The sequence below is a fragment of the Alosa pseudoharengus genome, unplaced genomic scaffold, assembly GCF_046254945.1.
Source record: "Alosa pseudoharengus isolate Yale_2024_CS ecotype anadromous, Long Island Sound unplaced genomic scaffold, YU_APseudo_1.1 YU_APseudo_1.1_scf_6, whole genome shotgun sequence".
Lineage (NCBI taxonomy): Eukaryota > Metazoa > Chordata > Actinopteri > Clupeiformes > Clupeidae > Alosa > Alosa pseudoharengus.
Genome location: NW_027468848.1, coordinates 32832308 through 32853055, shown reverse-complemented (window position 1 = coordinate 32853055; position 20748 = coordinate 32832308). Strand labels below are relative to the sequence as shown.

The window sequence follows — 20748 nt, the reverse complement described above, 5'->3', positions numbered from 1 at the left end:
ACACACACACACACACACACACACACACACACACACACACACACACATCTGGAGATTACCTCAGCGGCCTAGCCTGAGGCGTCCAGTCTCAAATGGATGACCCTCACAATCTAGAGAGTAAACATCTCTTCAGAGTTTACAATGAACCAATCCGTCTGCACTTTCAACACGTACAACAACTTAAGGCAACCACCCAGGCAGCTCTCACACACACACACACACACACACACACACACACACACACACACATCTATGTGAAGACAGGGAAACACAACGCCACCTCTTTTTCTTGCGCCATCACACGCATGACAGCAATATCAATCAAGGACACCGGAGAAAGATTTACACCTTTCCTACACTTCTTCAGTGCTCCATATACTCACTGAAAGGCATGTACAAAATGAGATCTTAGATAAAGAGTGGAAGAGAGTGAAACAGACCAGGGTTTTGTACACATTTCAAAAGTAATGGCCATAGTTAAGTAATGATGATGCCTAAAACAATAAAGCTTAGAGAATTAGCACTCACACATAGAATTTGATCTCTTACTTCGGACATGATGGTTTTCAACAGTACAATTCCATTGTGATGTCTTCCTTCAGCTTGTTATATGTGTCTATCCTGTGTTTTAGGTCTAATCTCTTAATTTGTTGTGCATTTGTGCCAAATGCAACATTTTTTATTTTGAGAAATGAAAGTAAAGGGTCTTTACAAAATAGTGTTAATCTCGTGTGCCTGTGTTTATGGGAGAGAGAAAGAGAGAAAGAGAGAGAGAGAGAGAAAGAAGGAGAGAGTGTCTCTTGTGTGTGCACATGTGTGTGTGTGTATCCATGTGTGCTCGTGTGTATGCGTGCATGCATGTGTGAATGGTTATCATGGCATTATTTGTGTCAATACCATGACTGAATAAACATGGCCCCTCCAGTGAACATGGGTATAAGATAATAATAGTGGGCTCATTGCTGTGCCTCTGGCCATGTCATGTGTACAACTTTAGTTATTGTGCAATTGGCTCAGTTCTCCAGCTCTGTGCATAGAGGTTTATAGTGGTCCTGGGAAGATCTGGTAACTAAATCCAATATGTAACTACATCCAATATGTAACTATATCCAGCATGTGGGCAAATTTGTCCTATAGTCAATTACAATGCCCACATATATAACACTAGATCAAACATACTAGATCAAACATACCACTTTGGAAACAAAAACTTCGCAGAACAATCTATCAAAGATGTAGATGTTTCGGCTATATAATATGTAATTTAAAGTGATTTCAGTATGAAAAAGTCTGAGAGAAGAGAAACAACTATGCATATGGAGTGCATAGTGATATTGGGGAATTGTCTTTTAATTAGATCACGGAAATTACTTTGAACAACATTCACATTTTAGTATTAACCATTTCGACATAAAAAAACGATAATGCCACATAAGGTTATACAAAAATTAGGGTAAAGCACATTCATGTAGTTTTCGTGTGCGTAATGCTAATAACTCTTAAAATCTGATGCGCCACCTGTGGAGTACGACTATAATATCCATACATTGGATTCGTTTATGCTCTGGCTGAAACTTTAGTTAATGTGTTTTGGGGGTGTCTTAAAGGAAGTGCAGAAAGAAATGAAGAATAAATGGAACTATCAAAGGAGCTCTAACTCGTGGTGGTATGAATAATTTATGTTCTCTGATAATCTCCAAACATGTTTCCTCGTGCGTAAAATGCGCCACATCCTGCATCCTGCCTTCCTGTAGCCGCACTGAAAGATGCGCACCCGCACACCAGTTTGTGCAAAAAAAGTCTGCGCAGGAATACTCTTTCTGGGGGAGAATCCGGAGGAGATAGCGCGTCCTTCAGAACTGAGGCATGCATCAAGCAGTGAGATCATTCGTGTTATAAATATCTCCTTGCCAGAGGAACTCCTCTCTACTCCAGCGAGCGAGCGCGGGCGGCCAAGGTAATGCCCACCAGAGCTGCAAGTGTATGCGTGCGCGCACGGTTCCTCGTGCAAACGACTCGAGACCGACGCCAAAATGCTGGAAGTGGCCTCCTAGCGCGCAAAAAGTGTTCCGTCGCGGAAGAATGAATGTTCCTCTCTACGTTGTCCTCTTCGCTCAGCTGATTCGCACCGCTGCTGTCACTGGATCTAACCGAGTTTCCCCGGAGCAGCAACTGCTGGAGGCTAACATATCAGGACGCAGGACGGGGAGACTGTACTGTAGGGTCGGCATCGGTTTCCACCTTCAGATTCATCCCGATGGCAGAGTAAACGGGAGCCACGAGCCCAATCAGTTGAGTAAGTTCTTAATAAAAAGGTTAAGTATTAAATTTCAACATTGAGCATGAATCCTACTGTATCTGTGCACACGGCAGTGAACTGTTGAACTTCTGTACATGAGATTAAAAAAAAAACATTGCTAAGGAACCTACAGCACATGCGTCATTCGTTGCACCTTGTCCTCAAAGAGCAATAAACCGTCTTGTACGGATTTGAACGATTTGTCATTTCGCAACCAAAGAGAACCCCAAGGTGTATACAGGTCATACCACCACAAGATTTTTAAATACACCCCGTGGCTGCAAAAGTACCCACGATTAATCCAAGGCATGCCTCTCCTGCTGTCCCTTGAAATCCGATCGTGAGCCTGGGCACCAAAACATTACACTAGAGCCGTTCCAAATAGATACGCAATGACACTGATGTGATGTGACTTCTCCGGTCCCGGTTAGTTACGTGTCAGGCGTAGGTATGCCGCTCCGTGAGCGATGTGAACCCTCGCGGAGCTCTCGGGCCTGCAGTGCCTGTAAGAGGCTGTTTGTGTGTATTGGCAGGTAGGAGTAACAGGTGCGAATGCTCGGAAGAGTGTCTGTGATCGTTCCCATGCCATGCGCAGGATAGTTGTTATCCATTGTATAATTTGAGACATCCCGTCGGGTTAATGTGATGCCGCGCAGCCTGTGCCGTGAGTGAAGTGAGGGAGATTGCCACCCTTAATTACGACAAAGTTATGAGCAACCCGCAGTTTATGGGGCAGCAATGGGACAGGGATGCTTTATTACCACTCATATGCGATAGATTAACGAGGCCAGTGATGCAGTGGAGGTTTGCCTCTGAAACATTTCGTTTGAAAGGAAATTGTTTGGAAGCAAGTATTGTGATATTGTGCAGAATTGGAACTCTCCATGGGTAAATGCAGTAGTGCATGGTTTCCATAATCTACAGTATACTCTGAATCATTCTGTTACTAGCTGTTATGAATACTCATGATAAGGCCATTAGGCTACACAGGATACTAACCCTAAGCCATACAATAACAGACAGACATGTTATTGTATCAAATGTTGTTCTGTTTATATTACTTCCCATATACTTTAATTTGTCTATGTATTGTTATTATTCTTCTTTTTTTTAGATAGGGGAGCAATAGCAACCCAAGGAATGCTATGGCTAAGGGGGATTGTCTTATTCACAGAGCTCTGTTATGTTAGATGTCATGCCCATAATCCCCCAAAAGGTCACACTTTGAATGAAGCTGACAGACAGGTATAAGGCTGTATGATAAGGCTAGGCCTACAGTCGGGATTAAGGTGATGCTGAGAATGTGTGGTGTCATCTTGCCCACAGGTGTACTGGAGATCTTTGCAATCTCTCAAGGTGTGGTTGGCGTCCGAGGCGTTTTCAGCAACCGATTTCTGGCCATGAACAAGCGGGGACGTCTACATGCCACTGTAAGCACACACCCATCTTCATCTTCATCAAAGTATGGAATTACAAAAAGGACACACATACACTGATTACCACTGATGGGCCTCCGATGGAATGCATTGGTGGTTTTGCAAGGTTTCCATAACACAGAGAGACACCTGAACACCCTGTAGCATTAACGTGTAGTCATTTCATCAGGGTCAGTTGTGGTAGTTATGGTGAGCAGCGACAATGTTTTCAAACTCCTGGCCCCTCTGCCCTTCGGCACTATGCTCTGTTTTGCTTCAATGAAAATGAAATGTAAATAAGGCAGGATGCACAGACGTGCACATGGCCTGCCCGTTGGCACCTGCAGGGCACTGCTGGAGCTACTGTGTGTTTAGTTGATGTCCATCGTTTATGCAAAAGGGCTTGCGCTGGTCAGGTGCAGATCACCCTGACCGTCATCACCGCACCATCTGTCTGTGTGTGGACATTAGCAATGTATTAGATTCCAATCATTTACATTTATTTACTTTGGATGCCCATCTCTGCTTTAGTAAAAAAAACAAAAACCCATTCACAGCAAGCCAGTCCTGTGCACACTCTTTCTCCGACCCCTAATTGAGTAAGCATTAGTTAGCCTGGCGGACCACTGCTTATTAGCATGTGTGAATGGGAAAACCAGATTACATTGTCACACTCACACAGGATATTGGATAATGTTGTGAGAGAGAGAACAAAAAGAAGGGAAGAGAAATATGAGTATACTACTGAGTATACAAAGTCAGAACACATGCGAAGAATGCAAAAGGAGGTAGTGCCATAAATATGTCAAAGACTGAATAATATGAGAAATCCTGTGACATTTGCAGCACAGAGAGCTGGGAATAGACCAGGCGTCATTTGTGTCTCACGTCACGTATGTAACACACTGAAAATGCTTCATAACATGACAAAATACTTTGAAGACTTGATAAATAACACTGTGTTCTTCATAGGAACAGTGGTGTTCTATGGTCTTTCCCAAGTCGTTTAGGGTTTGGTGCAACAGAACTATTGTTGGGTGGAACGAATCTACGAACGAATCTAAAATAGTCGGTATTTTCCAAACTGTAAAACGGAACATCCAAGGGTGCGTTGCTGTGAATGTTGGGCTCTTAGGGTGCCATTTGGGAAATATTAACTGGGCCATACCATGCAGAGTTTAACTCCTGGGTCCAGTCCAAACAGGCCGGCTATGCCCATATAAACTAGCGGTGTTGAATTCCGCAGATTTTACGACTGTCATCATATGATAGTGTGTCTGTGTGCTCAAGAACAGCTCTTAATGTCTTCCCCTTTCACATGTCTTCTTTAAGAGCTCGCGGGTGGCAGCGTCTCAGAACCTCTGGGCCATAGGTCACTGTGAAGCGCTCCTTCCATTTCCTCTTGGTTCGCTCGCCGCTCCAGACGACGTGCCGGGCGATAGGTCCACTGCCTCTGAAGCCGCCCAGTCCAAAACGTCTCTCAGCTTTTATCAGCTGCTCACTTACACTGAGAGCGTCGGCGTGTAAATTCGCCAGAGTGAACATAGACAAAGAGAAAAGAGGTGTCTGATGGAGAGGGAAGGAGTATGGTGTATGAGAGCAAAATAAAGAGAGAAAGTGTGTGAGAGAGAGAGAGAGGGAGAGAGGGAGGAAAGAAAAGGGGACTAAGAGAAAGAGACAAAGATGAGGATGGAGAGGTAGAAGGTGAGTCACAAGTGGAGAGTCTGGGAGAGGTTGTGTGAGACATCACTGAAGAGAGGCAATTGAGAGTGAGGAAGGAGACAGTGTGTGTGTGTGTGTGTGTGTGACTGTATTTGTGTGTGTGTGTGTGTGTGAGAGTGTGTGGCTGTATTTGTGTTTGTTCGTGTGTGTGTGTGTGTGTGTGTGTGTGTGAAGGGACAGACTGAAAGAGGATGAGGGAAAGAAACAAAGAGAATGGATGACTAAGTCAAAGAGATTGATGGAGACAGAAAGTGTGAGAGAGAAGGAATGAGACAGAGGGGGTGAATGAGGGAGCAGTGGAACGCCTGCGAAAGAGAGAGAGAGAGAACGAGAGAGAGAATGAGAGAGGGAAAAAGAAAACACATAAATCTAAAGATGAGCCCCTAATCCACTGGAGACATAAGCAACAATCAGGGCAGCTGTGTCGGATCCATCAGTTGCGAATTAGCCCTGAGTCTCCCCAGGCCTGGCTACAGTTGCAGCCTCTAGTTTAATGGCCTCCGCCTTCAGACACGAGTCCCCCTGAGCCGCGCACACGGCCTCCGCGAGGGAGGGGGGATGTTTGAGTGTGTGTGTGTGTGTGTGTACGTGTGTGTGTGTGTGTGTAGAGCGGCAGAGTATCAGGTGACACACACCGTCTTATGTAGTTGCGCCACTGTCATATTTAATATTTAGATGTTTTCGCAGCGGACGATTTATCGCCCGGGCGGCGGTGCGGGGGACAGATGCACGGAGCTCACAGTGACCTGACCCAGCACGCCATTACAAACATAATCTTCCCAAAGGTCACGGGGTCACCTGGATTTATTGAGTAAACACTGACAGAGGGAGTGGAAGTGAGGGAGTTTATGAGATAAAGATACCGAGAGAGCAACAGATGGAGAAAGATGGACACAGGTACAATAGAGAGAGAGAGAGAAAGCGAAAGAGAGAGGGAGAGAGAGAGAGAGAGAGAGAGAGAGAAAGAGAGAGAGGTTGAGGCAAGATTTCAGACAAGGAAGGACTAAGAGCCAGGATGTTGATCCCTTCTTACATTGCCACTTGCACACACACTTCCTCAGGCCTGATGTCTCAACAGAACCCATGAGCCAGTCCTGGAGCAGATATGGGCCAAAGGCAGCTGCTACCTAGACACACACACACATCTCACAAAGTCCTTGCTCTCTCCGAGAGAACCATGGGAAAGGAAGTGATGCGGGGCAGTCTCGGACGGCCACAAATCACTCCGGCCTCAGGCAGGTTAAACAGCTGTGACAGGGCCGGGGCTTTTTTTACTGCCGGACGCTCACTGCCCACTACCCCGGCTCCCCGCCCGTCGCCCACTGACCCCCATGCGCCACCGCGGCCGACAAGTAGGCGTTTCATACGCCGCCGATCGCTCCCTTAAGCCCGGAGGAATGTCCGTGTAAGGCCACTCACTGGAGCCTGGCTGGGCCAGTCCTTTGAGCAGTCCTCCATTTGAGCTGCTTGTCAAAACCTTGACAGAAAGCACATCTGTGAAGGGACTGTTGACTGTCAGACATATTGTTTGTTCGAGAGCATTGACGCAATTATCTGTTGCAGTTAGCCTTGAGAAGTCTCTGATTGTAATGCAAGACTACACCCTTAGGCTGCAGTGGTGGTGGTGGTGGTGGGGAGGGGGGGGGGGATTGTGTTATGGCAGAATGGGGCAGTGACTGGCATGTTTAAAAAATATTCTAATGGCACCGTTTTTCTGCTTTGCTGCGCTCTTCGACATAGCAGAACTGCTGTTGTTTTTACAGCATCCAGAGGTTACGCCAGGCCCGTTGGTGGTGAGAGAGCAGCCATCCTTACACTCACATCGCGATTTCCCAGAAAAAGTATTAATAGAACTTATGCGAAGCGCTTCACGAAAAGATATCCCAATTAGCACGGGGACAAAAAAACAGGAAAAGCTCCGTCCTTTAAATTGTTATTTGTTGCCTAAGGCCAGGCTCATTGCCTGCGTTTTCCCATTCGTTTTAATCATTCGCCATTTACTAGAACTGACGGTAGGGTTGCTAATTCACCAAATTGGAATGACATCAACACCTGCCCTGATCATACCTCCGAAGCCTCCCGCTCTCTAGTCAAACATATAAATAGATGACATAACTGGAAACGTATGTCGAAGTGTGGGTTGGATAGTCCATAAAAACGTACAGCCTGGAGCTCTGGCACAGGCGTTGACCTTTAGGGTCACGATTGCATTTGTGAAACCCAAGCCCACTGCGGGTGCCCCCCGCCCTCCCCCCCCCCCTTTTGCCCCCCCTTCTCCATGAAGCGAAAGGATTGGCACAAAAACACCGCATCTGTCCTCCCCTCCTTCCCTCTCTCCCTCCCTCCCCTGGTCCCTGCCCAGCGCCGGACAAAGTTATTTCACGGAGTAATGAGTTTTCAGCTCGTACAAAGGCAACCCTAGCCCCTGTCAGTCACGGGCCTCTCTTTGATAGGCCAGAGTCATTTTGATGACTTTGAGCCTCGCCGCAGATAAAAGTAAGTCTCCCGTAATTATCCAGTAACCCCCCGCCAGCGTCCCCATTCCCTGCATCCCGTTCGGTGGGATCAGGGCCTGTAATCTGGCGGCCTTCGTTTCATTAGCCTTCATCGTGCACACTAACTCAATCACGGTGCCAAGTGGCTCTGTCAGCCACCAGCTGCCAACGCAGGGCCCAGACAATGTGCGCCCGCCGTGATTACAGGCTGTGCGACCACAGTGCTAAAGCTTTTGTCACTGCACTTGTTTCTATTTCTGAATTTTTAAGACAGGTTGAAACAGAAGACGATAATGATAATTAGGCAGCCTACACAGCCATGGTCCCAGTAGTCTTTGTGAGATGGGAGTGGAACATGGTGTTTTTAAACTAAAAGTTGTATTCTGGAATGTTCTGGAGCAGACTGGATAGTTTGTCGATATACTTGACAAAGTCAAAGTGCATTATCTCTGTGGTTATAACATCTTTAGTTAAGCTTTCTGCATTCCACACTTAAGTAGTGTAAACTTTAAACATTCAGTCCATCTGGTGTCTTTCTAGGGATATTCTGGGTAGGAATCTAATTTAAGGTTAAGATTAATTCATGTTCTTTGAGCTAATTCCCCTGGATGTTTTACCACTGAAAATTCCACTCACATACTGATCATACCCCCCAGAGTCTATTTATTTTTCAGTTATGTCTAGTTAGGCGAGAAAAGACGCCAAAAGAGTGCTGCAAACAAAGCAGCAAAGAGTTTAGCGGTAGCCCTGACTCTGAGCTGTTTTGAGCTCTCCGTGATGAAACTACCTTTTCAGCAATGATTGTCATCTTGGGGATAATTGTTCTACTGCCTGAGGACACAACAATGTAGCCAACCATCTTGATTATCTTATAGCCTGTGTGTGGGGAAGAGAGAGGGAGAGAGATAGAGAGAGAGAGAGAGCGAGAGAGAAAATGTTTATGCGATGAAGAGTTCCCAGAAAAGGCCTCTCGTGGTGATTTCAGCTTCTCAGACATAAAGGCAATTATCTAATTAGCGAGCAGCAGGAGACAAATAGTGTAGGTAACAGTGCACTAAGTCAACAGCGCGCCAGATGGACCCCATCTGAAAGGCTTGGAGCAGACCGCGACAGAGAGGCCCGTGCATCGCTTGCTTACGGTGATTAGCGCTGTGTTTAAAGCCCGGAGGCTCGCCTTTCAGTGTCAGCCCCAATTTCTCTCGCTGTTCTTCGCTCCCGCCGCCTTTGCATGCTCACTCGTCGTTGTTTGGTTATGATATGTTCGCATTTATGCATGTGCCTGCGGGGGGTTGATCGAGGGGTTAAACGTATGCGCGGCTCACATCGCTCCCGACTCCGGAGCTGTCAGTGTCCTGTCATTCTGTCTGTGTGTTCTTGGGTGGGTTTGTTATGTGCTGTTTATTATATTATATTTCCTTTTCTCTCTCACCCTATCCCTCTCCCCCTGCTCCCAGGAGACATTCACCGATGACTGCAAATTCCGGGAGCGTTTCCAGGAGAACAGCTACAACACGTACGCGTCGGTGGTCCACGGAGGGCGGCGCTCGGGGCGGCTGTGGTACGTGGCGCTCAACAAACGCGGCAAGGCCAAGATGGGCTCCAGCCCGCGGGTCAAGGCGCAGCACGTGTCCACGCACTTCCTGCCGCGCTTCGCGCTTCACGAGAGGGCCGAGCACGGCTTCACCATCGCCGAGAGAGGCCAGGAGAAGAGCAAACCCCCACCGGCGCCTCCTCCACCACACCGGAGCCCCCCCAGAGCCCCTGCAGCAAAGACATCCATTAGCACGGGACCGAGGCCTAGTCAGCCTGTGAAGTACTGGCCCAAGTTCCGGTTCGGGTGAAAGCCGCTGCGTCCTTAAGCAGGACTAAGGATAGGGACAAAACAGAAAAGGGTTCTTCTTGGTGGACCTCTGGCACCGTGGAAAAGCCAGTTCCTTTTTTGGGATGTTTCTGGACAAGTCATGTTCAGAACGTTCTGTTAAGCATTCCGACTATCAGTCAAGTGTCAACCAATGAGCTGGATGGTCCAGTCTTGGGATGGTTGTGGAGGAGGAATGGACAAACCTGAAATCAAATACTGTGCTGTATGAACAGGGTATATTCTTCCAAACATGCCATATAACACACGACTGAGAACAGAGGACACTATTTGCCTATGTGTTTATGGTATTTTATTTTACATTTTTTACAAGCATGGATGTACTTCCTGGTGCATAAAACACCATCATTCATCCCACAGACTTAATTCAAACTCTTTTAGAAGAGGTGTATACCTCTTTATTTATATTACCAAAAACAAATCCTCATTTTTAAATAGTAATTTATATAGTCACATGACTTTACAAATGCTATATTTAAATTTTGCTATATAAACTTATTACTTTATAACTATATTCATCATTAAAAAACTAAAACAAAAAATAAAAACACTTGGAATAACAGTTATGTATTTGTCATGTAGTCGACTGTGTGAGATGAGTTGATAAAGTGGTAAGAATGAGTGTGATTGTAAAAGCTAAAGATCCAGTTTCCCCACAGGACAACTGCAGTAGCCCATTAAAACTATTATTTCAACTAGCTGTCTTGCAAACACACACATACCCACACATGCCTGCACACACACACACACACAGACATGCACAAAGACTCACACATGCACATGGGTAAACAGACTCACATACATACAGTACACACAGGCACATGGCTACACACTCACTCTCTCTCACTCACACACACACACTCACTCTCCCTCACTCACACACACACACACACACACACACACTCACCACAAAAGCATCCCGTCCTGACCCGGCAGCATTCCGCACTGGAGAAGCGTTCCATGCGGATAAAGATGTCTTGCTGGAGCGGCCCCTCTCCGTGATGTGAGGGAGCAGGAGGCCCCCCCGGCCCCCAACTCCGGCCCCAGCCGTGGCTGCAGTCGTCTGCGTATCGGATGGCAGACAGCCGTGGAATTCTGTGGCTCACGGCGAAACTCCAGCACTGCCACTGCTGCTGTCCCTCTCTGAGTCACTCCCAAGCCAGGCTCAGGGAGACGGGAGGAGAGCATCCACACAGCCTGTCCCGCAAAGCCTGCGCTTCCCCTCTGTATTGATCTCAGAAAAATGTACAAGAACTATGTGAAAACCACCAAGGTCTATTAGGGATGTGAAGTTTGATGTGCTTCCTTTTGTCACGTTCCGAGCATGGACAGTAAAAAGATATGGACACAGCCATCTCGTAGACTTCGAACGAGAAGAGTGAAGCCAACTTTAACCTATTCCCTGTTGGTCGATTTCGGTTCTCGCGCATCCTCAGTCCAGGCGAGTGAGAAACGTGTGACGTTAAGCAACAGACTGTAACACAGTAAATCGTCTGGTAGCCGTGCTAAGACAATTGATAACGTGTAGATGGCTGCGAGTTCGAGTGCAGCTTTGGTGGGGATTTGTTCTGACTTAGCACCAACCATCAAAACATCACTTGATTGTTTCTTCCTCGATGCTTTCCTAAATATCTTACCTGTGGACTTTCCCCCAGACTGCCCTCGAGTTTCTTATCCAGAGAATACGGTTACTTTGCTCCTGTGTGACACTAAGTTCCATGCTCATTACATCATGATAGCATTGTTTTCAGAATTTCTTTTTATTACTCAGCCGTAAAGTGAGTTATGACGCCAGTCACACAATGTTGTATTTGTCCGAAAATAGAAAAGGTTCATATAAAGGCTTAAAAAGCTTAAGATGTAATGTTATATGATGTTGTGACGCCAAAATGAATGGGGGTCAATGGAATGCTAGTTCGACGTGGTCGACTTCTAGCCTCAGAGCCGCCCACAGTGTCTACACTTTCGCCTACCCCGCCCACAGTGTCTCCGAACGTTCGCCTACCCCGTTGGTTCCGAGTGAAAACGTTTTTTTCTGGCTATCACAGTGAAAAGTTGGCTGGTTTGGCTCAAATGCTGTGTGTTTTAATGCCAATCATACAATTTATTTGTACATACATTACATACATACATTTATTTGTAATGGAATTCTTCATTGAAACTCTTTTGTAGTCCAGGACTAGGCTTAATTCCTGTATAGGAACCTTCCCTAAGGTGTTTTACAGTGCAGGGAATGTGCAATTCAGGGTTTCTTAAATATCAGTGTTTCCCAGGCCTTGAACCATACATCTACAGGACAGTTAATGTACACTTACATCATATGCCAATCAGAGACTTGAGCAGTCACTACCATGCAGATTGGCAGCTCGAGTTTCATGGCAGGGCATGTGGGGCGGTTTGACATTGGAAGCAGGGATGACTTCAACATGGATTTGTGGATCCCAGCGAGACCACCAGGACTGTGTGGCTGGGTGGCGGTGTGGGTTCAGGTTGAAGCCGTCAAACCTTGATTAAAACAAAGCAGGTATCACTGCAATATCGACATCTGAGTTTGGTGGCCTGCCCTGAGAGAAGTGAGGTCATAATGCACCAATGCTCACCATGGAAACGGAATTCTTTTTCCTGTCCTCTTTTCCCGCTCCTTCCTTTTTGTGTTTTTGAATTGCTCTGGCAAGAGTCCAAGTCGATCTTTTGGCATTAGAGGCTTAAAGCCCCCGCTCCCCAAAAAAAGCTTCCATCAAGACAACCCCCGCCACACACATACACACACTTTCTCTCTCTCTCTCTCTCTCACACACACACACACACACACACACACACACACACACACACACACACACAGCTCATCCTTGTCCCCACCCCTGCATCTGGGCCTTGGGCCACTGTGGAGAGCCTCTCCATCTCTGACCCAGGGCCGGGGGGTGGGGGTGGGTGTCCAGAGGCTCGGGCTCTAATGGGAACCCACAGCTGGCCAGGGGGACAGAGTAAAGGGGCCTGAGCAGTGCTACAGCAACAGGCCTCTTGGGCCTCAGTCAGGTGCAATCTGTTCACTGGGGGAAGGGCTGACTTACCCCACTGTGATCAATCAATCTGTGAGTTTTTTTCTCCCTCTCTCTCTCTTTCTTTCTGTCTGTCCATCTCTCTCTCTCTCTATCTGTCTGTCTATCATTCTCTCTCATCCCTCTACTCTACTTCCTTTCTCTATTCATGTATTGTCTATTGAAAATTCACTCACTGGCACAATTATTCTGCCACCAGATGGCCACTTGATGGCATCGTATATTTAACATTATGATTCGTTATAGGAATGGCACAAATTATTATTTACAAATAAATTATTGTGACCAGTACAATAAGGTCATACAGACACATATCAATGCACACAAAACTACACTACACTACACTACAGTATACAGTACTATTACTATACTGTAGTCAGTAATGCTGGAGAATAAACAGCCTCTCAAATTGCACAAGACATGTCTGAATGAATACATTATTCACTTTCTAATGTCTCACGATGGCTATACACTGTAATGCAGTGAGTCATGTGTTACGTCACGCTTTATGCAACATACAATATGCGTAAAATGCAGTCAGAGCCACTCTCTTCATACAGGAAGGCCAATGTTGAGTGCTCTCCCAGTGAACAGATCATTGCACTGGTCTGCCAAGGTTAATGATTCACATCCTACAATATGGCAAAGTTTTCCTCATTCCAACGAGGACATGATTCTAAAGTCTAAAGAGAATGAGCATGAGAGATTTCAGATGCTGGTACTGAGTCAGTCAAGGCGTGGTGGAGCTACACACACACACACACACACACACATCCCTTCACCCCCCACGAAGCTGGGTCTTAATTACACCTCGGGCGTGTGCAGTGGAGCGTGTCTCTAGCGGCGGACTAATCTGAACATGGTACCCCACGTCTAATCTGACAAACAGTTTTAAGGGGAACACATCTCATCCATACAGTGCTCCATGGGCCCACACTGGCAGAGGGGTGGAGGGGTGATGGGGAGGGGTGGGGGATTTCTGAAGAGCACCTGGGGTCTCTAAGCTGTGGCTCAAGCAGAGTTTTGATTCTTTTTTCGAGGAAGAGAGATGCAGGGGCTGTTTTAAAGGGGAATGTTTCATAGGATTAAGGCCACAATGAATGGGCAAGGCTAGCAATGAGGGTTGGCTGTTGGCTCCTAACCACTAAAAACCATTAGTGAGCTAAATCTGAAATGGCCAAACACAGGTCCAAATCCCGAAACTCAAAACTGCGTGAAAAGGATCACATGAAAGGGCTGGGGATCTGTTGGAATTCAGCGCCCGGTGAGATCAAACATACTGCAACAAAAGCAGAACTAGAATAACTCAATTCAGTTGCATAATGCCATTTTGCAATACATGCCCAAGTGTGTCACAAGCCTAATATGCTGCCACTCCCACACACATACACGGATACAAACACACACACACAGACACACACACACACACGCACACACACACACACATGTGATATTCAACATGAATCACAACACACTCACCATACCTTATCATGTGTTGCTGTCACACAAAGCACAATGTCATCCTCATCACCACACAGTATAACAAAAGCCTTGCCCCCCAACAGCATCACTCAGGGATCAGGCGAAATATGCTGAGCAGTGGTTCCACATCAATAATTCACAGGCGTGTGGTGGTGAATAATAAAAAAGTCTCCTAATGTCTGGATGTAGAAATACAAGGCAGAAAAAGGCAGCAGAAGAGGTTAAGTTTGCGTGACTAGGCGGGCAGACAGGCAGTCAGGTGCGCTGGGAGGTGTCATGACTCTGTGACCTCCAGAACATAACAATGCACTCAGACAGGAGCGAGGCGGAGTGGAGCACACACACACACACACACACACACACACACACACACACACACACACACACACACAGGTCCCCATGTCTGACTCATGTTGGAAAACGGGTTTCAATATGAATATTACATGGATATTAATGTTAGCTACATTTGCCTGTGTTTTGACTCCCATGGGACTTTCTATCAAGGTTTAAAGAAGTCAATAGAAGTGCGATTTTAGTTTTCTACATAATCGTCTATGTAATCATTTTTGACATATAAATAATAATTTAAACAGTGTCATTCAAATCTCTTGATTGATTGATTTTATTTCAATATCTAGTTTTAAGATATGATTAAGCTTTGCACCTTACATAAAAATAAAAAAGTCAGGATAACACAATAAAGCCCTGAGGCTTATTTCCATTGTCTTAGCTAGGCCAATTCAGGGCTGATATCCTATGCAGATATCACTGTGTAAGAGGCAGGTGTAGTCTTCCCTCATTCTCTTTCACTGACCTGTCTGTAATTTCTGTCCAGTGCATGTCCAGGTGTCCTCACATCAAAACGTAAGCCTGTTTAACAGTTGATGTGCTTTTATGTAACATCATGAAAAGTCGGTTATAGTCACATTACCACCCAGCTGAGGCAGCCTACGTGGCCCTGATGTGAGGTGGGGCTGCGGTCATAAAGCAGAGAAGTATCAATGCATGACCACCAGGGGACGTCTTCACACATTTTCCAGAGCCGCAGATCGAGAGCTACGGCTGACAGTGTATCAATGAATCAAGGAGTGAGTTAGTTAGTTATCATAACAAACATGAAATTCAATGCATGTTTCAAATAGTTCTACAGAAGAGACTCCTTTCAAACACGCTTGGAGACCAACCAACTTTATAGTCATCATTTCTAGCCTATTTTAGCCTACATCTTTGATCAACTAGATCTTAGTCAACCACCACCTGTGGTCTCAATCATGTGCCAAGCCTGCATTAGGCTAGTCTAAAGTTACATTTATTCCGCTGGTTCTGCCCGTAGCCTTCACTTGATTAAAGTAAATGTTGTTATTATTGTTATTAAGTGTTCTAATAGTATTCTTATTATTAGCTAAATTAAGTGTGACTGGTGGTAAATCAGAAGTTCAGAAAGTAGCATACACTATTCAGGATAGGCACGGTTATGGCTCCAGATTCTGGGTCAGTTTGCAGACTTCCTATAGCAGGTCCCATGCTATTGAAACGTAGGCGTTTTATGGTATTCTTACAGAACAATACAAAATAGGAACCGAAGTTACCTGGCTGAAATCAATGACTTACTTTTGCCTATTTCGATACCTTTCTTCGTTTGGTCGATTCTAGTAGGACGTGAACAAGGTGCTACTTTTGACAAACTTGGGCCACATGATTCGTTCCTATGGAAACACTTTAGTTTACACTCTGCCCAACATGGAGGAGGACAACGCTGCCGCGGCTCTTGATAGCATTGTGACTGAATTTCATTCGTATGAAGATTTTCTTGATTCTCAGATTACTTCTTTGGATCTATACTATCTAGAGGTAATGCCACATCGAATGTTTTTTGTTGCAGATGTGCTAATATAATGTAATCTAATCGTGCTCAGCTCACATTAACATTATGTTAACGCTAGCAGCTAGCCTATAACTGACAGGCTGCCCTACATTACCAGTCGTAGCTATTGTTTATCTGTGACAATTTTATTGTTATGTCGCAAGGTGCCAATTCAGTTACACTGGTTCTCAAAGTTTATGTCTGATACATCCTAGACCAGGTGCATGAGAAGTCTATCCATTTGATCCAATTAATAGCCTATCTAATTAATAAGCTTGGTATTTGTTACAGAAACGTTTAAAACTTCACATTTGCATTAAGTTAATCTATTCTCTATAGGCTAGTTTAGACAATATGACTATGCCCATTGTATTGGTCCAGTCAGTGAGTCCGTTCACTCGTTGTGTTTGATGTAGGATAGCTATTTAAACACTAGGTGGTGCTATGGGCTAACACTGTGAGCCGTATAGGGCTCTGACACTGTAAACCAGGAACGGTCTGTGTCCTCTTGATAAACACACTCTCACAGAGTAATCTGGCTTGAATTATTTAGGTGTCCTTAAAAAAAAGCAAGCTAGAGTGTTTTTAACGCCATAGGTTTGTTTGTTTGACTGTCAGGCCTAGAGGTTTAGGGATAACGATGAGTGTATGTCATACCCTTGCAGCCTACAGAATTTCTGGTGTAGTGGTGTGTATCATGCTCCCTACTGTGTCTTTCTTTTGTTTTCTTTTTATTTAATTGCACTGTTTTTTTAACCGTTGAGTTTAACAGCTGTCTGACAGAGCTGATATGGCCCTTTTTTGCCAGGTCTATCTCTAAGCCAGAGCGGTGAACATGCTAGCCTTTTTAAAGTCTAAATTAGCCAAGGTCACTGTGTTTGCCAGTGCATATAATATAAATACTCAACTCATGAAATATGTAGATGAATCATCTTATCACCGCAGTCAGGTAAACTGCTTCATGGTGGCCATACACTTATTGAAAACATCTGTTGGTCAAGCTTTCCCACACTGAACCGATTAAAAAATAATCCCCTGATAAGGGTAATAGAACAAATAGCAATCATTTACCAAATTCCTCAATTGTCATCATTAGGTCTAGATGCATTCCTAGTGCATGTAGCCCAGTGTGTGGATTTATGCACCTAACTTTGGCCTTAACTCTCCCGTCGCTAAGCGTTACATAACTGTCCGAAGAAAGTAGGCCAAGACTATCAGTGCACCATCAGGTAGTAGTTGATATTACGAGGCTGGAACCGAGGCTTACCGGGTCTGCGGCCCGTCTACCGGAACACCCCACTGCTGGAGTGTGGAGCGAGTGACCGCTTAGCCGCACACATACACACACACACACACACCAACCCCCAGGGGACCCTGCTTGGATTTCCAAACAACATTCTTCTGTTTGACCGCTTGCTTACTCGGGATTTGTTAATGTGGTGCTCTGGAGATGGGGTTTATAAATAATTCAGACGTTAGGGTCGAAAGAGTCATTCATAACAGCCGGGCTTGTAGCCTAGTGTTTGCCTTGCAGGGCTGACCCCCCCAGGAGAGTTACAGGACGGGGATGGTGGTTGCCAGAGAGGGGACGAGGGGCCAAGGAGTGCAGGAGTTTTTTTTTACCAAGCCAGTTCTCTTCAACAGACTGACCGACACAGAGCTGAACTGGTCGCAGCTCTGTCTTCAAGCAAGGCGTCACTGGTTTAACTCCAAGCCAAAGATGTTTTTCTATTTTTTTTTCTTTCTGTCACAGAGCCAGCGCAAACAATCAAGGACACATTGTTTGTTTAATGGTTATTATGGTAGCCTCCCATGGATTAGGTAACACTTCTTCACACTTTTGACCTGTTGATGCAGGAAAACAATATGGGTTAGGCTATATTGGATAATGTGGATTAACTGTTGAGGTTAGCATTTGTTTTTAGTTATGACGAAATCCATACAGAAACCCACATGTGAAACCATGCCAGGATGCTCACTTGCTCAAGTGCTGTCCAGCCTCAACCAGTGGGTTAATGCATATTGGACCGCAGAATGGTTTAGTGACCACCTGAAGGAGCTTTGCCTTATTACAAAGCAGAGCAGCTTTCCGTTGATGGCTCGGCTCAACCACACTCGTTTTGGGGCCTCTGTGCTCTCTGTGTGTGCGGGGCGAACCGCAGCACGTCTCATCTCTCCTGTCTGTGACACCGTTAGCCCTGAGCCCATTTGTCAAAGTAGAGCTCAAATGGCCCCGGCCTGCTGCTGCATTCAACTGGGCTCCAGGGTGGTTTGGGTTGGGTTGGGATGGGCGGGCTCGACCCAGACTCCCCTGCTTCCACTGGCCACATGAAAGCCTCTGGTGGGCTTTGAAGGGGACCAGGGCCCCCTCTGCTGCCCAGATGCTGGGGGGGGCCACAACGAGATGCCTGAGGTCTGATGGTGATGGGGAGTTGCAAGGTTGGGGTTGGGGGATGAACGTATTGATCACAGGGGCCACTTCTTAGTCTTGTGTCTGCTTTGGAGAGCTAGTCTATGTAGCACTGTGGCCTGCTCCCCATTCACCGTCCCCAAGTCCTGGGCTGCCTTTCTGTCCTCGGCTTGCTCTCCTGTTTTTCTCTCTTTCTTATTTTGGTCGTTTTCATGTTTTTTTTTTCTTTCTCTTATTATTGTTTTTTTTCTTTTTCTTTCTGTGGTTGCATATTGGGTTGTTGATGAACTCGAGGTTTCACATTTAATAAACAAGCATTCAAGCTGTGTTTTTTCGCCGGTCCAGACAAAATATGGCCCCCGCCTGACCAACGCACTGAGATGGAAAAGAGCGGGGCTGAAGCAGGGCTCTGTACGCTGGCTGACCCGTGAACTTGTGCTAACCTGAAAACAGAGGTGAACGGGAAGTGGTGCCCCTGAAACCTCTGGGTTACTGATGCTTTTCATGTGGATAACCTCACCGAGATGATGTTGTTTCATCACATTGTGAAGTTTACTCAGCATGGCGCTGCAAAGGACTTCTGTGGTGTGTTAAATAAAGACTTTGCTAACCATGTTGGAATATATAAGCCAATGCTGTATGGTTGGGATTGTGACCTCTTCAATGATGGTCAAGGAGATTATATTTAGTTGACACCCCAGTCAAGGGCCAAGTGATAATTTCCTTATATTTACAACCGCTCATTTAGTGGCCTATTATTATGGTGTTATTTTTTGTTGGTTTGTGATGCCTTGATGCTAGCTGCTTTCAGACCTACGTGTAAGCTTAAGTCTGCATGTTCTGCGGATGTCAAGCGGTTGGGCCGTATAACAACATAACCGGTCATTTGGAATTCCGAACTTAGCCGGCTCTTACAGTACACTACTCCCCTCCAAGTATTTCCGACAGACATTATGTAAATGAGCTCGCATATAGCCTCACATATGGCTTACTCATTGAGTAGAAGCGTTTCACCTCAGAACCAATTATATCCGTGATACCAATCAGATGCAGAACTTTGATGGCCTTAGATCTTAGTGATAAACCCGTTGACAGCTTAATGTGGTGCTAAGGAAGCTATTTGTTTGAAAAAAATGTGAAAAATATTGTGTGTGTTAATGTTGTTATTGATATACAGTAGGTTGAATCGGTATCGATGACCTGACCTTTCCCCTCTGCCCTTTGACCTTTGACCTTTGACGTCTGAGTGCTTTGCTGTGCCAGGATGAGGAGTTGGCACGCCACCTGGTGGAGCTGGGATACAGAGGCAGCGGGGAGGTACTCAAGAGGGAGGAGTTTGAGACCAGGAAGGCCGCCGCCGAAGCATCCCGCCTCAACAAGAGGAGCCAGAGACAGTAAGAAAGTGTGTGTGCGTACGTGTGTACGTGTGTGTGTGTGTGTGAGAGAGAGAGACAGAGAGAAAGTGGGAGAGACTGTGTATATGTGTGTGTATATGTGTGTGTGTGTGAGTGAGTGAGTGAGTGAGTGAGTGTGTGTGTGTGTGTGTGTGTGTGTGTGTGTGTGTGTGTGTGTGTGTGTGTGTGTGTGGGTGTTGGGATATGAAGTGTGTGCATCCATGGTGTATTTCATACCTTTGAAAACCAATTCCAGGGTTGATGTTTGTGCACATCTTGTCAGTGTGCTGCTGCCTATCCCTGGCTACATCTCTGCATGACCATGGCTCTAGAAATGACACATGACAAGAAATAGATCGCAAGCGAACCGATCACACAAACAAACAGAAGCAATACAAGATCGCAGTGCAACACAGACACAGACATAGCACAGTTTTCCGAGCGAGTTGCCTCCTAGGCAGCCGTCTATATCTAGCCTCGGAGATGTGTGGCTTTCCGGTGTCTCCCGTGGCCCTGCACATTAGTGGGAAGTAAATGATAGGGGGGCCCCCATCGGGACTGGCGCCTCCACGTCACCCCTCCAGCGGGCCACCAGGAGCCAGGGTTGCCAGGTCCTCACAGCAGAGGGCCATAAAAGCGCCATCTCTGAGTGCGGCCACATTCAAAACCACCCAATCCGTCTCATAAAAAAATTCTGCTGATCAAAAAAGCGAACTGAAAATCGCCTTC

The 20748-nt window shown here is 45.9% G+C and overlaps 2 protein-coding genes across 2 annotated transcripts in view; both read left to right on the top strand.

Annotated features, from left to right (window-relative positions):
• Positions 1 to 2082: 2082 nt before the first annotated feature.
• Positions 2083 to 9772, top strand: fgf5 (fibroblast growth factor 5). Its single transcript, XM_076270919.1, has 3 exons — positions 2083 to 2296; positions 3626 to 3729; positions 9386 to 9772. Exons 1-3 carry the CDS (start codon positions 2083 to 2085, stop codon positions 9770 to 9772), a joined length of 705 nt encoding a protein of 234 aa, XP_076127034.1.
• A 6319-nt stretch (positions 9773 to 16091) lies between these two features.
• The window catches only part of cfap299 (cilia and flagella associated protein 299), an 88663-nt gene continuing 84006 nt past the window's right edge, over positions 16092 to 20748 (top strand). Inside the window, exons 1-2 of the mRNA XM_076270912.1 lie at positions 16092 to 16202; positions 19889 to 20019. Coding sequence (XP_076127027.1) covers positions 16092 to 16202; positions 19889 to 20019 — 242 coding nt within the window. The remainder of the gene's footprint in view (positions 16203 to 19888; positions 20020 to 20748) is intronic.

Coding starts and splice junctions, on each gene's coding strand:
- fgf5 (XM_076270919.1), top strand. CDS start 2,083: ATGAATGTTCCTCTCTACGTTGTCCTCTTCGCTCAGCTGATTCGCACC. Junction 2,297..3,625: donor CCACGAGCCCAATCAGTTGA/GTAAGTTCTTAA, acceptor TCTTGCCCACAG/GTGTACTGGAGATCTTTGCA. Junction 3,730..9,385: donor GGGGACGTCTACATGCCACT/GTAAGCACACAC, acceptor CCCTGCTCCCAG/GAGACATTCACCGATGACTG.